This window comes from Cydia strobilella, chromosome 10, assembly GCF_947568885.1.
Source record: "Cydia strobilella chromosome 10, ilCydStro3.1, whole genome shotgun sequence".
Taxonomy (NCBI): domain Eukaryota; kingdom Metazoa; phylum Arthropoda; class Insecta; order Lepidoptera; family Tortricidae; genus Cydia; species Cydia strobilella.
Genome location: NC_086050.1, coordinates 13334117 through 13347829, shown reverse-complemented (window position 1 = coordinate 13347829; position 13713 = coordinate 13334117). Strand labels below are relative to the sequence as shown.

Below are 13713 nucleotides of genomic sequence, written 5' to 3'. Positions count from 1 at the left end.
AAGTTTCAACAGTATAGTTCTTATAGTTTCGGAAAAAAGTGGCTGTGACATACGGACGGACAGACAGACAGACATGACGAATCCATAAGGGTTCCGTTTTTGCCATTTCGCTACGGAACCCTAAAAATACATTTTATCTAGGAGGTAAGACTTGAGACATTTAGGTACGTATATGATTTGAGTTTGCCTGTAGCCGCGAACGTAATGTGACGTTCAAAACGTCAGGCCAAAATGATAAAAGTGAGTGCATTCTATTAAATCCCGTTTCAGTATTAATTTTGGGACATTTAATTCTCGGCAGAATATCTACCGTGAAAACTAGTTTCACCTAGTGAAAACGCGTTTTCCCGAAAAGTCAAAACTAGTTTTCACCAATGTACTTTTGCGACAACTAGTTTTGAAAAATCCGAGTTACAACTAGTGAAAATGTGGTTTGGAAAACTAGTTTTACTCGTGAAAATGGGTTTTCACTGGGGTGTTACATAAAATTCGTTTTGACTAGGTAAAACGCCTTTTATAGTAAGCACATACTATTGCCATGAAACTGTGTTGTACCATATTGTATAAATGACCATTCATTTGTAATATGTATAAGGTTCCTATCTGTCCATCACACAACCCTTATCCAGGTTTACTTGACAGTAATTTGACTAATCAGATAGTGAACTGTCAGTCATAGTCAAAATTAGAAATCAAGTCATCAACACTATAAATATTAAATTAGCTATATACGATTTAGTAACTCTATGCACATATAAATTCCAGGAACAAATTTACTAAATGACTTAAATATGTGAAAAATCCCGTTCCAAATTTGAACTTACTTCTATTCGAATAAGGTTGTTTTTTTAAGGTAATAGGGCAACCATTGTAAAGTACAGAATTACCAAGTACTGATTCCCTAAGTAACCTAAGATCAGGCTGCAGTCAAAAAACTAGTAAAAAGATAAGGTTATTTTTTTTAATGTGATAGTCAGCAAACGAGCAGACGAGCCGCCTGATAGGAAGCAGTCATCGTCGCCCATGGACGTAAGCAACATCACAGGAGCCACTTAAGCATTGCCGACCCTTGAGAACCCTAAATACCCGCTTCTTGAAGAATCCCATGTCGTAGCACAAAGGAAATACCTCAGGAGGCAACTCATTCCACATTCTGCACGTTCTGGGAAGAAACGAGCGAGATGCCCGCTTATTCATGGTGTGCCATGTGTCTAAGAAGTGAGGATGAGCTTTGCTCCTTTGGCGGGAGGTGCAGTGATAGACACGAGACGATGGCACCAGATCAAAAAGTTCTTCGGAACATTCCCCATTGTACAGACGGTAGAACATGCAAAGAGAGCCAACGTCTCTCCGAAGACTAAGAGGTTCTAAGCCGTCAGTAAGTTCGGGATTGCCGACAATACGAACTGCCCGCCGTTCTCTTGATAATTTCCCCCCCCCCCCCCCCCCCCGTCTTCATGCTCGTTTTAGTTGGTTATTGTCTGGTTAGCTGCCTGTTAGCTATAGTTTTTCCGAAAATTCCCAGGACAGAGGCGAATCTTTTTGAAAACTTGCAACTTTGAATGCATTTTTTATCGAAACTACTGCAGTCTAAAATGAAGTCAAAATCAGTCCAACGACTCAATTTTTTGCAAGCTTTCTTATGGTACCCCACACGATTCTTACAAATAAAAAAAAATTGTTTACCCCTCTCAACCCCCTAAATTTCCCCCTAAAATAAGAAATAAGCGGTTTTGACTTATTTACGATATTAGTGGTGGTAATTGCTATAACTGTTTAAAATTTTAGGTATCTACCTCAAACGGTCTCTGAGAAAAACGCATTTAACTGATCTGCAAGACCGAAGTCTAACGTACTTATTTAGTTATGGATTTGATCTGGATATGTTATGGGCTTGATCTGTCAGTGTAAAAAGTAAGATTTCTTCAACCAGAAGAACAGATGATGGTGTCATTACGGAACTCTAGAAAAACTCAAATACAAAATAATTGTAAAGCTGGCTTCTCGGACCTTTTAGCTCTACTTATATTAGGTATATTGATAGATAAATTGTTTGCTCTAGGGCCAATTTCCGACTGACCGACACAGTCTTAATTTAGAGTGGACAAAAAAGTTTAAGTGAATCTTTGTACCAAATAACTGTTTGGATTGTCAAGTCAAATGCTTTATATGCAAGAAAATTACCAGTTACTCATCCAAGCGTCGCTGATTTATTCTACGAAAGGATTTCATTTGGTTTTTATTAACAAATGGGTAACTAAATCCTTTATGCGCTTATTGTGCTCCCTAACGCTATAACAACAAGAAACCAAAAGAAATACAAGTGTCTGTACCATGAGTCACTGACAGTGTGAACACAGACATATTAAACTCTAACGTCTACGTTATTTAGTTTCTATATACATCTCGCTGGCACTAATATGCCAATACGAGCGAGATGCATAGAAAGTAAGTTACGTTCACAACTTCACACTAGCGTTTATGTCAGTGCCAAACTGGTGATAGCTGTACAAGAATTATATTGGACTTCACTAGACTTATATTGACCGTGATTGAAAACGCTCAGGTGGGCTGGAGGGGTAACCAAACTGGACAAAGTCAGAAAAGAGTATGTAAGAGGTAGCTTCAAAGTGGCACCAATTCCAGAAAAACTGCAAGAAAGCCAATTGCGTTGGTATGGACATGTCTTGCGCCGGGACAACGACCACCCAGTTAAAATGGCATTAAATATTGACACAGGTAAACAACCTCATGGACGCCCAAAAGCAACCTGCTGAAGAAACCTTCAAAGACTGTCAGAGAAAATCCCAGCTCACCCGTGTGACAGAGCCGAATGGCGGAAAAATATTCGGAGGGCCGACCCCAAAAGAAATGGGAAAAGGCACGGAGAAAAAGAGATAGACCGTGATTACCTTTTGTATTGTTTTTGAGCTCCCGAGTTACATGCATCTTGTTCACGAGTAAACTGATGATAGCGGGTGGGTGTCAAAGTTGTGTAGACCGCGCTTGGGCTACCCTCATTCGTGCGCGTCGGCTGCGTTCGCTTTCAACGTTACCACCGGTCGCATTCACACTCGTCAATCAATCGTAAAGAATCGTGAGTTATCGTCGTCAATCGTGAAGATGGGTTTAAACTCTCAAATGTGTGGAATCCTGTGATTTGTTTGTGCAAAAAACCAGTGATATCCGAATCAAACACGCGTAGTGACAATGTGAGTGAGACAGACCAACAAGTGTGAACGCAACCAGACCTGCAACGAGTGTGAATGGGACCGATGGTAACGTTGAAAGCGAACGCAGCCTACGCGCACGAATGAGGGTAGACCGAGCGCGGTCTACACAACTTTGACACCCACCCGCTATCTTCTGTTTACCCGTGAACAAGATGCATGTAACTGCGTCGAAATATCGGGAGCTCAAAAACAATAGAAAACGTAATCACCGTCTATATCCCGGTCAAGTCTAGTGAAACTAACTGTGAATTATTCAAAACTGTTATATTCGGTATGTAAGCGGGTAAAAAATCGTACTAGTAGAGTGACTTAAAACAAAGCTAGCTACATACCTAACCGTAGCATGTGGACACGGCTTTCCGTTAAAGTGTTTTAAATACCTCTAAAAAAATTGACATAATTCTCAGCAATAGTATACTCAACTATATTCCAGCGCGACGTTTGGCTTTAGCTATACTTTAATGAGTCGCTTGGCGTGTAGTTAGCCATTAAGCTGGCATAAACCCTAGCGCTGTTGATTGAAACGAGCTGCGCGTAGGCGGCGTTTATGCTCGGCTTCAACGACCGTAAGATAACGTGCCACGAAAGGTTGCGGATGCGGATTTCCCTGTCCTCCTCAATTCATCCACCCGACGCCTGATCAACCTAATAAATTTAATTAACGTTTTTGCTGGATACATACACTGGGAAACAAAAGTTTGTTTCTCCCGAAAGTTAAGGAAGCCAATTCGAACTTACAAATTGATAAAATTTGACATCCCTTGCGCGTGCATATACACAAGATTGTTCGTGCTAACATATTGATTCGGGCGTTCAATATTATTAAAGTTCGAATGCTGTTCAAAGTAAATGGTGTTAATGGTGTTAGTTTAGTATTATTATAATTTTATTTATTGTATTCAAATTAAACTCGAAATATAATTGGATAATATATGATCATTACAAACAGAACATATGAAACTCTTCTCATCTTCTCTTCTTCCTCGAGTTGTCCCGGCACTTTGCCACGGCTCTTGGGAGCCTGGGGTCAGCTTGGCAACTAATCCCAAGAATTGGCGTAGGCGTGATTATATGTATGTATGTATGTACATATCATAAACCCTCTATATGATGCCTTAAAAAAAACTACGGATGCGTGATAAGCATGAAAAAAGTTTTCATTTGCCGCCATTTGATGTACAGTTTATCTTGTAATTAGTTTATAAGTAAAAAAATATTTGTTTTGTTATTTTTAAAGTAACTACTTATAGCAAAAGTTTCGTTTAAAATGTGCGATGAAGATATTTTGGAGACGGCACCTCATATTCACGAGTTCCGCCAGAGAGCAACTATGGCCCAATGTCGGCTGTAATATGAGGTTAGTGAATACCTATATCAAAGAAAGTTTATAATATGTGTGTAGATAAAGCAGTGTATGTAACTGTACATAATTAAGTAATTAGGCATTAAAACACTCGTGTGATTCTATTATGATACGAACGAAGTGAGTTACTGTCTACTTTTAATACGTGAACATTTAGTGGCGTAGCACTCAGCGCAGATCTACGCGTAGCACTTGTAGTACCTGTCGGCCGTGGTCATTGTTAAATGGAGCGGGATTCAGATTTAACAATTAGTTGAGATTGAGCGTGCGACTTGCAATCAAACCCTGGCTCGTACTAATGAGTTTTTCGGAACTTATGTACGAAATATCATTTGATATTTACCAGTCGCTTTTCGGTAAAAGAAAACATCGTGAGGAAACCGGACTGATCCTAACAAGGCCTAGTTCCCCCTCTGGGTTGAAAGGTCAGATGGCAGTCGCATTCGTAAAAACTAGTGCCTACGTCAATTCTTAGGATTAGTTGTCAAGCGGACCCCAGGCTCCCAGGAGCTGTGGTAAAATGCCGGGATAACGCGAGGAAGAAGGAAGAAGGATATTTATATTTGTAAAGTCTTCAGGATTATGATCATAATTTGTGTATTTTAAACATTAAGGAACAGTTGCCGTAATACAGTAACTTTATACAATTAGCGTTTGCGTCAAATCCGGTAGTTCTGATTTTCTGCAGACTTGTTTATGATCAAAGTTTAAGAGACCTCGAGCGCCGAACGCAACTTTGTCAAAAATCGATAAAACCGCGAAAATTATGTTTTTATTTTTATTTGGGCTATTATAACCCTAAAGGACTTAGGTACCTTCTCAAGACGTTTTTAAAGTAGACTAAATTTGCTACAATACGAGACTAGAATTGTCTCCGTAGATGTTATAGTTTCCGAACTTTATAATTTTCTTGAACTTGCATTCGTAAGGCTATGAGAGTGCAGTGAGTATGCACTTTTGTCTTAGGCGATGACGTTTGGCACGATTGTTCCTAAGGTCAAACAAAGCTGATTTGGCCCGGTGTCCATGAGATCGTACCGTGCATACCCCCCAAAAAGTTATATGAAAATGATATATTATATAAACTTGCCCTAGTTGCTAAGAGCAGGAAGAAATATAGCATAGATTGGACTCGGGGAGCCGACCTTTCCCCGCCCCTTTTTAGGGGATAGGCACGGTACGATCTCGTGGCTACCGGACCACTTCAGCTTTGTTTGACCTTAGGAACAAACGTGCCAAGCGGCATCGCCTGAGACAAAAGTACATACTTACTGCACTCACTTAGCCTACGAATTCAAGTTAGAAAAAAATATAAACGAAAGGCTATATCTCAGAAAGAAAATCTGAAGTACTACAGACATGTGAAGTCTCGTATTATAGCAAATTAAGTCTACTTTAAAAATGCTTTGAGAAGGTACTATCTAAAACTAGTTCTTTAGGGTTATAATCGCCCAAATCTATAAAAAAAACCGAAATTTTCGCGCTTTTTTTTAATTTTTGACAAAGTTGCGTTCGGCACTCGAGGTCTCAAACTGTGATTATCCATTGATCCAAGATCATAAATAAGTCTGCAAAAAATCAGAACTACCGGATTTGACGCAAACGAACCCCGTTACAAAAGGCGACAAAGTTAACTGGATTACCGGTGCCTTTGGAAAACCTTTTACCAACAGACTGATTACGGCTCCTCTCTTAATAAAATCGTTCAGCCTAAAGGAACATACATTTTTTATATTCACAACTATCTGTTCATGTCTGTCTGTTTAAAAGTGGTTATAAGTTCGTTATATGTCGAGAGTAGATATTATCGTGCATAGGCCTAGGAAACTGCGCCTACCATAGGTATAAATGGGGCTGGTGTGAATCCCCTCAGTGTGACTCAGTGATATCGAGCAGACGGCCGCACACATTGTCCTGGAATGCCCGTTCACCAATCTCAAGGGAGAGGTTGAAGACCTCGCGAACCTCAGTGAAAGGGCCAATGTGCATTTGGAAAGCGCATACCACAATGTTTAGATTATTTTTTAAATTATATTCAGGAACTGTAAAGCCGTACGATAAATGACTTAATTAATTTATAGGTAGGTACCTAATAAAAAGTTGACATTATAATAAAGTCGAATACGCCCCCGGTCGTCGTTCTTGTACCAGCACTGCGATTAGGTAGGTAGTTGTTTGCGTGATAAGTATAATTGAATTGAAACCCACATCAAGTGGAATTATTTTGTTGACACGGAACAAAATGATTATTACAGCGGTACACACGCACAGTGCTGCTCGGTTCTGTATCCGTACTAAATTCAAATCATACTTGCCGACATGTTATAATTTGTTAAGGGCATACCTTTACATGCAATACTCTTAATTTTCTTTTAATAGGTTAATTGGTCAAAAAACATGGCAGGTAATATGATTATAATATCGGACCAAAATAACGGCCAATTATAATCAAACTAATTGACAGAACTTGTTTTAATTGGTTCGTGAAAACACTTTTATTTTGTAACATTCGTAGCCAAATTTACATGTGAAATAAATTCACAAAATACCAGCCTAAATACCTATACAAAATGATCAATCTCAGAAACTCCTTTCCAATGAATTATTAGTAACAACAAAGAAAGATATAACTCCGTAATAGATGGATACAGTGTAAGGTAAAACGTGCCTCGAAATTCACGAAAATTTGATTCTCGATCAGATGTCCCTACTACCTATGCCCTACTCTCGTATAGAGGGCGTTGACGGTTTCGTTTGTTATTTAACAATTTTAACCCATATCAGTGAAAAAACATGGGTCAAAATAATAAAAATAATTAATGCAAATAAAAAAAAAACATTTATCCATATTTAAATACATTTTATCGTATTTTTATAAATCTTCATTTTTAGTTTTAAAGTGTGTCGATAGATGGCAGTGAATTTACTGTGGTTACAAAATTTACTATGACAGTAATACCGCTCTATAATATATTATATCCTCTTTGGTAACAGGTAACTAAATATTTACGCAAATGGCACCGTGACATTAACGTTACGTGTTGTTTTATGATCTTTTTGACCTTACTAACACTAACTAAACAATATATTGATTTAAACTAACACGCTTTTCACTTATACTTTTAAAACTAACACGGCACTTGCGTGAAGCAATTGAAATCAGTTAACATCGAAATTTCAATCAAAATGAGGGACAGGGGGTTTCGTCTTCGTGGAATCCAGTGATTAGCAAATGTAAGGGGGGAAAAACATCCCACCACATACCATCGGACGTCGTGAGTGTTGTGTGTAGGCAAAGTGACAACCCTAGCGTACAAGTTAATAATCAAGATCAAGTGCGGGTAGTTCGCAAAACCCGCGCAGCAAGATGTTGATATGATACAATTCCTCGCCAGTCTTCCTGTGACCACGAACGTAACGTCACGTTTGAAACGTCGGGCTCTAAATAAACGCAAGTTTTTACGCGATTAAGTCCCGTGTTCGTTTTAAAAGTACTAGCTAAACAGTCATAAATTTCGAATAGAACTAAAATCATGCTACACCAGTCTTAGCTGACTGTATAATTTACAAGTATTATTTATTTGGAGCTCATTACTAATCCACGCCAAGGCTCGAGACAACCACGCACGGCATCTCTCCAGTAGGTAGACCGCTTACCACAGCACGAAACAGCTATTTAACATACACGGCGGCGGCGCAATAGCCGTGTCAAGATGATAAATTATGGCAGAACCTCTTAAAGACGGCGTTTGGTGTTCAGGTCAGGCTTGTATAAATTCAGTGCTCGACAGAGGATAATTTAATTCGTCCATTCATGGAGGTGCGAATTTGCGAGTGCGTATCGGAGGGCGCGCCTGTCCCCCGCTGCCAGCCCCTCCCCCGGCGGGCGCCCGCGATGACGTCAACCGCCCACCGAGCACCGCCACCCGATTATAAATAGCCATGCCGATAACACGCCACAGGTTTCGGCCCGTTTACTTCCGTTTAGTATTATATTTTGAACTAACTTTTAAATACTTTACTAATGATTAATTATTGATTATACTAAACCGTAATTAGGTTATGTTGGTCACATGAAACGTCGCAGTGGAATTTTATTATTTTGACGTCACCCATATTGTATCATTTACTTGGTAATACATTTTTAGCCGCAAAACCTAAAAACCCACTCCTCGTTTCCATTTAGTCCGGAATGGCCCTGGCTGGTAACAACATATCATAATGATAATACATTTTTGCATAAAATTTTAGCTTTATTACTTGTCTTTGGCCATATTTTTTTCTGCGCATAATACTGTCACTGTAATATTTATTCGATTTCATAATTTTTAACATTTGAAACTATAGCGTTTTATACACATATTAAATCATAATACAGGTAAATAAATTCGCGAAAGACACACTAAAAACATGCATTGTATATGTTTATCGTATTTATTAGTTAGTTGTCGTAGTCAAAAACTGAGGAGGGAGCAAAGCGAACGGATTCGCGTGAGAATTCGCGGTACATTCACATTCGCCATCAGATACATATCGGAGCGGCCAGCAAGGTGCTCAAAAATATCTGTTAAAAATTAATTTAGTTCACGGTGAATTGAAACAGTGACATAGCACTTTTTTACGCTTAAGTTCGAATCCTTTACTTGATACAAATTTTCCCATGAATAAATATTATATAAGAAATGATAAACCGCAATAAATGTCATATACGAAGGAAAAAATTACCAAGGCCTCCAGTGTCCAAGGCTGGAATCGAACCAGCGTCCTCCTTTTACGCGACAGATGTCTGAACCGCTCGGCCACTCGGTTACGGTAGCATGGGTCGAAATTTCCAAGTATGACAATTTCCTGAGGGCTTGTGGCGCCCCCTGGCCATCCCTAAGGTAGAACAGTATGGTTCGACCTCCTAGCCAAATCAACTCAAATGAATTTCGGGCTAGCGAAGAAAGATGGCGCTGCCATTAATAGAACAAATTAAGGTCCGTTCTATGAAAATATTTTAATTTGTGTTATTTCAAGTAGACACACTACTATTTAAATTCCAACCCGAATAGTAGTGTGTCTACTTGAAATAACACAAATTAAAATATTTTCATAAAAAGTAATTTAATTTGTTGAAGTAACAAATGATATTCAAAATTTGCTGAGATGATCTCTCCTTAAACAACAAATAAGATTAAGAACAAACTCACTAGTGCCAAAAGTCTCGGAGAAGGTAGCTGACACTTACTTTACGAAAACTTGTTTTTATTGTACTGAATATTTTCCCTAATATTCAAAAACATGTGCCAAAAGCATACAATAATAATTTAATATTAGCATAATAAAATTTTATCAATATCTTATAGAACTTTTCGTGTTGTTTCAGGTCTGCCTACGCTAATTACAAATCGTTAAGGAAATCAGACAGTAGCATATCGGGCCCCGACCAGCGATTAAAATCTATAATGTGGTCGGGCGTGCGCCCACGGGGTGTGCGTAGATTGTGTACTTAGTACGCGCAAGTGGTGGGAGGTGGGTGACAGCATGCGGGTGTACTGCATGCTGTTGGCGGCGCTAACGCTGCGCTCGGCGGCCGAAACCGCGCCGCGCCGGTACGCAGCGGAGTGGCGCGGAGCGCGCGACCGCGAATTAGCGCACGCGCGGCCCCTGCACGACCTCTTCGACCCCGAGCCTGAGTCGGCGGCGCTGGCGCCCGCGCCTGTGCCAGCGCCGGCGCACCAGGTCCCGCCGTCTCTACCCGCTGGCGCTCTCCACAAAGAACGACGACGGAACCGAGCCTGGTCTAAACGTGCTCCGCGCCTCCCTTCGGAGATCGCGAATCAGATGATGCTACGAGCTTCGCGGTCCAGTCGACCTTATGATGTACCCCAAATTGGTAAGTTTAGAATTTATTTTTTCTACTCGTCGACTATAATCTGTGTATTACAACTTCATATGCAATTTAACACTACAACCTACCTACCTACAACCACAACCTCTTTTCAACGTTGGATAGTCTATGGCACTTCCGACTCAAGCATAAGAATTTTATCGATACGGTTTAGTCAATTATAAAAAATTTGAAAATAGAACTTCATACATTTCGATAAAATATTTCTTGTTTAAGGAGACTCGATTCAATGCAAATTAGCTTACACGCATCTGCCTTGTGATTGGTTGGCCAACAAAAACATTTTATTTTATTTTGTAGTAGAAACAATTGCTTCATAAGTCAGAAACGCGCATGTGACACCCTTCATATAGCAACATCCATACCCTACGAAAACCGCTTAGCGTTGCTTGTTAGTCTCCATAGGCAATGGTGGCCAAAATCGAGAAAAAAACTGCCTTAAAATTGAATTTAGCAAGGAGCAGGTACCAGGGCCTCATGAGTTACGAGGAGGTGTCGTTGACCAACCCGCCGGGGGCGCCGGGTCTGGTGGCCGGGGCGCGTACGAGTATGAAGGTATCGCGGGCTGCGGCAGCTCGTGTATCTTAAGGGCCCTCCACACTCGTGCGCGAATCGCGGCGCGAAGCCGCGAACGCGAGTGTGGAGTAGAATAGAATAGAATAGAATATATTTCATTTGTAGTAATTGTACATCGTCATAAGTATATCGTCATAAGTATAAGTTCGCTGATCAGCGAAATCGACTCCACACTCGCATTCGCGGCTTCGCGCCGCGTAGTCCGGAGTGAGCTTTAGCTGTAATACTGTTTAGTGAGGTTGCTGATATCACAACGGTTAAGAATTATATAATAACGATCGTTCATAGTAGTCGACTAGTCTAAAAGAAATAAAAAAAACCGGTCAAGTGCGAGTTCGTTTAACTCGCGCACCGAGGGTTCCGTACAAACTTTAAATTTAGACCAGAAGCACAAATTGTAATAGTTAAGCATAGTTGTTTACAGCACCATCTATCAGCAAATTGGCTAACTAATCTGCGCGACCTGTATGTATGTTGGTTTTTCAGGGATAAGTCTTTATCATGTAAACCGATTTCAACAATTTTTGATTTCAAAATATTTATCAGTACGGTTTTTACTCACTATTATTTTTAGTCGCTTTTGGCGACATGTTTCGGATTCTTTGGGAATCCATCCTCAGGCACGAGTGTCCGCGGCGGTTGTTCGTCGTGCACAACGAACAACCGCCGCGGACACTCGTGCCTGAGGATGGATTCCCAAAGAATCCGAAACATGTCGCCAAAAGCGACTAAAAATAATAGTGAGTAAAAACCGTACTGATAAATATTTTGAAATATGTCTCACGATAGTTTAAGTGCGAATTTTTGATTTATTTGAAAGAAGGTGTTTATAGTGTAATCTCATAGAAATTTCAATTATAATAAATACCCGCAAAGGGGCTTAAATTGCAAATTAAATTCCCACCACTAGATTGGGATCCTGTCGTCCATCTGATAAAGGAGCAAGCGAGACATAGACTGTGAGACCTTGGTGTTGGATGATGTTGGACATTCTGAGTATAATATGTTTTGAAAAGATGTGTCCCGCCGAGTTTGTTGCCGGTCCCATATTGGGATACCCTCCTACAATTTAGGAGGGAATTAAATCTTCTCGGGTCCGAGGTGTAGGGTTGGAGCCGGCGTAGTTTTTATCGCGTATATATATATATATATATATCTTTACTTGAAAATAATTGTAGTGTATAACTAGCCTTATGAACCGATTTTGCATGTACGACCAGCCTTAAAGTTTATAGTCTATGATGGTTCATTATTTTTAGTATGTGGGTATTTTTGCACTTTGTAGTTTTTCCTCAGTCACCCGTTGACCACGAACGCTGTAAAAAGTTCGAAACGTCGGGATGTATTATAAATTCAATATACGCGATATAATCCGTTTTCATAGTTTTATTTCATTCATGATAATGTTATTACTATGTAAAAATTTCATAATTTTTTGTTGGTAAACTTCGGAGATAAGGGGGGGAATGGTATTTTTTTTTCACATTTTCCTTCATGACTCCATTTTTTTTTACTACGAAAAAAAAAATCCTTGTAATGTTCAATCTGAGCTCTTTCAAATGATATCCTACTTGACCTGGTAATGTAACTACAGTTTGAAATTTTGCTCCCTCTTTAAATTGGGTATTTTCCATAATTAATAATAAAAATAATTTTAAAAAATACACTTCCAAGATATCTGGGTTAGCATTGTTCACAACTATTACCAATTTCAAATCGATAGCTTAAGTAGTTCTCGATATATTTAGCAATGTGACAGACAGACGGACGGACGGACGGACGGACAGAGTCGCACCATAAGTTGGTACGGAACCCTAAAAACTGTATATACCCACAACGAAGCGAGCATAATTTTAAACACACTCAAAGGCACGTCTTTATAGTGGGATGTGCATCTCCTGAGATAGATTACTTTTGTTTTGCACAAATATGATTTGTTTTGCTACTTCTAGTGTAAATGAGCACACGCAATCAATAAAATTGAGATGTCAATTGCGCTTTAGAGAACAGACCTACTTCAATCATCACACGGGTTTCCCCCAATGAAATGTGTAGCCGTCATAACAGACATCCGAGCGAACTGCAGGACATCAAGTGGGCATGTCGAGTGCGGATAGGCGGCAAATGCCAAAAGCTACTAGTCCCACGTAATAGGTGGCGTGTGCACAGGTTCACCGCAACTGTGATCCGTTTAATATGTACAGCATGACTGCCTGTCGGAGCGGCCTTTGTGCTCAACGCATAACGCCCTTATTTGCCGATTACATAGTCACAATGTACAGGGTCTTATCAGCACCAATTTTGCATACTTATCATGTTAGAAATCGTTTGTTATTCAATAATATTAAATCAGTAATTATCAGAACAGTTTGCAAATTTAATGTAATTAATAATAGGCATTGAATAAAATATTTAAGCGAACAAGAAACAGATCTTCTGTTTCGTGTTATGCTCATGCATTGCAAATTTCATCGTAATGAAATGTGCATTTGCTTTATTTGTAATGCAAGCCCGTTTTATTACTTCTACCGTAATGTCTTATGTAATCAAAAAAAATGCGTGTCGTGGAACACTCGGTTGGAACGAAGTATATTATTATTGATAAACGTAGTATATTATTGATTAACAAATACAAAAAATAAAAAACT

At 39.5% G+C, this 13713-nt stretch overlaps 1 protein-coding gene across 1 annotated transcript in view; it reads left to right on the top strand.

Moving 5' to 3' along the window:
- LOC134744690 (uncharacterized) overlaps window positions 1-13713 on the top strand; it is a 199046-nt gene that overhangs the window by 60855 nt on the left and 124478 nt on the right. The window contains exon 2 of the mRNA XM_063678599.1: window positions 9965-10474. Coding sequence (XP_063534669.1) covers window positions 10123-10474 — 352 coding nt within the window. The 5' untranslated portion in view covers window positions 9965-10122. The remainder of the gene's footprint in view (window positions 1-9964; window positions 10475-13713) is intronic.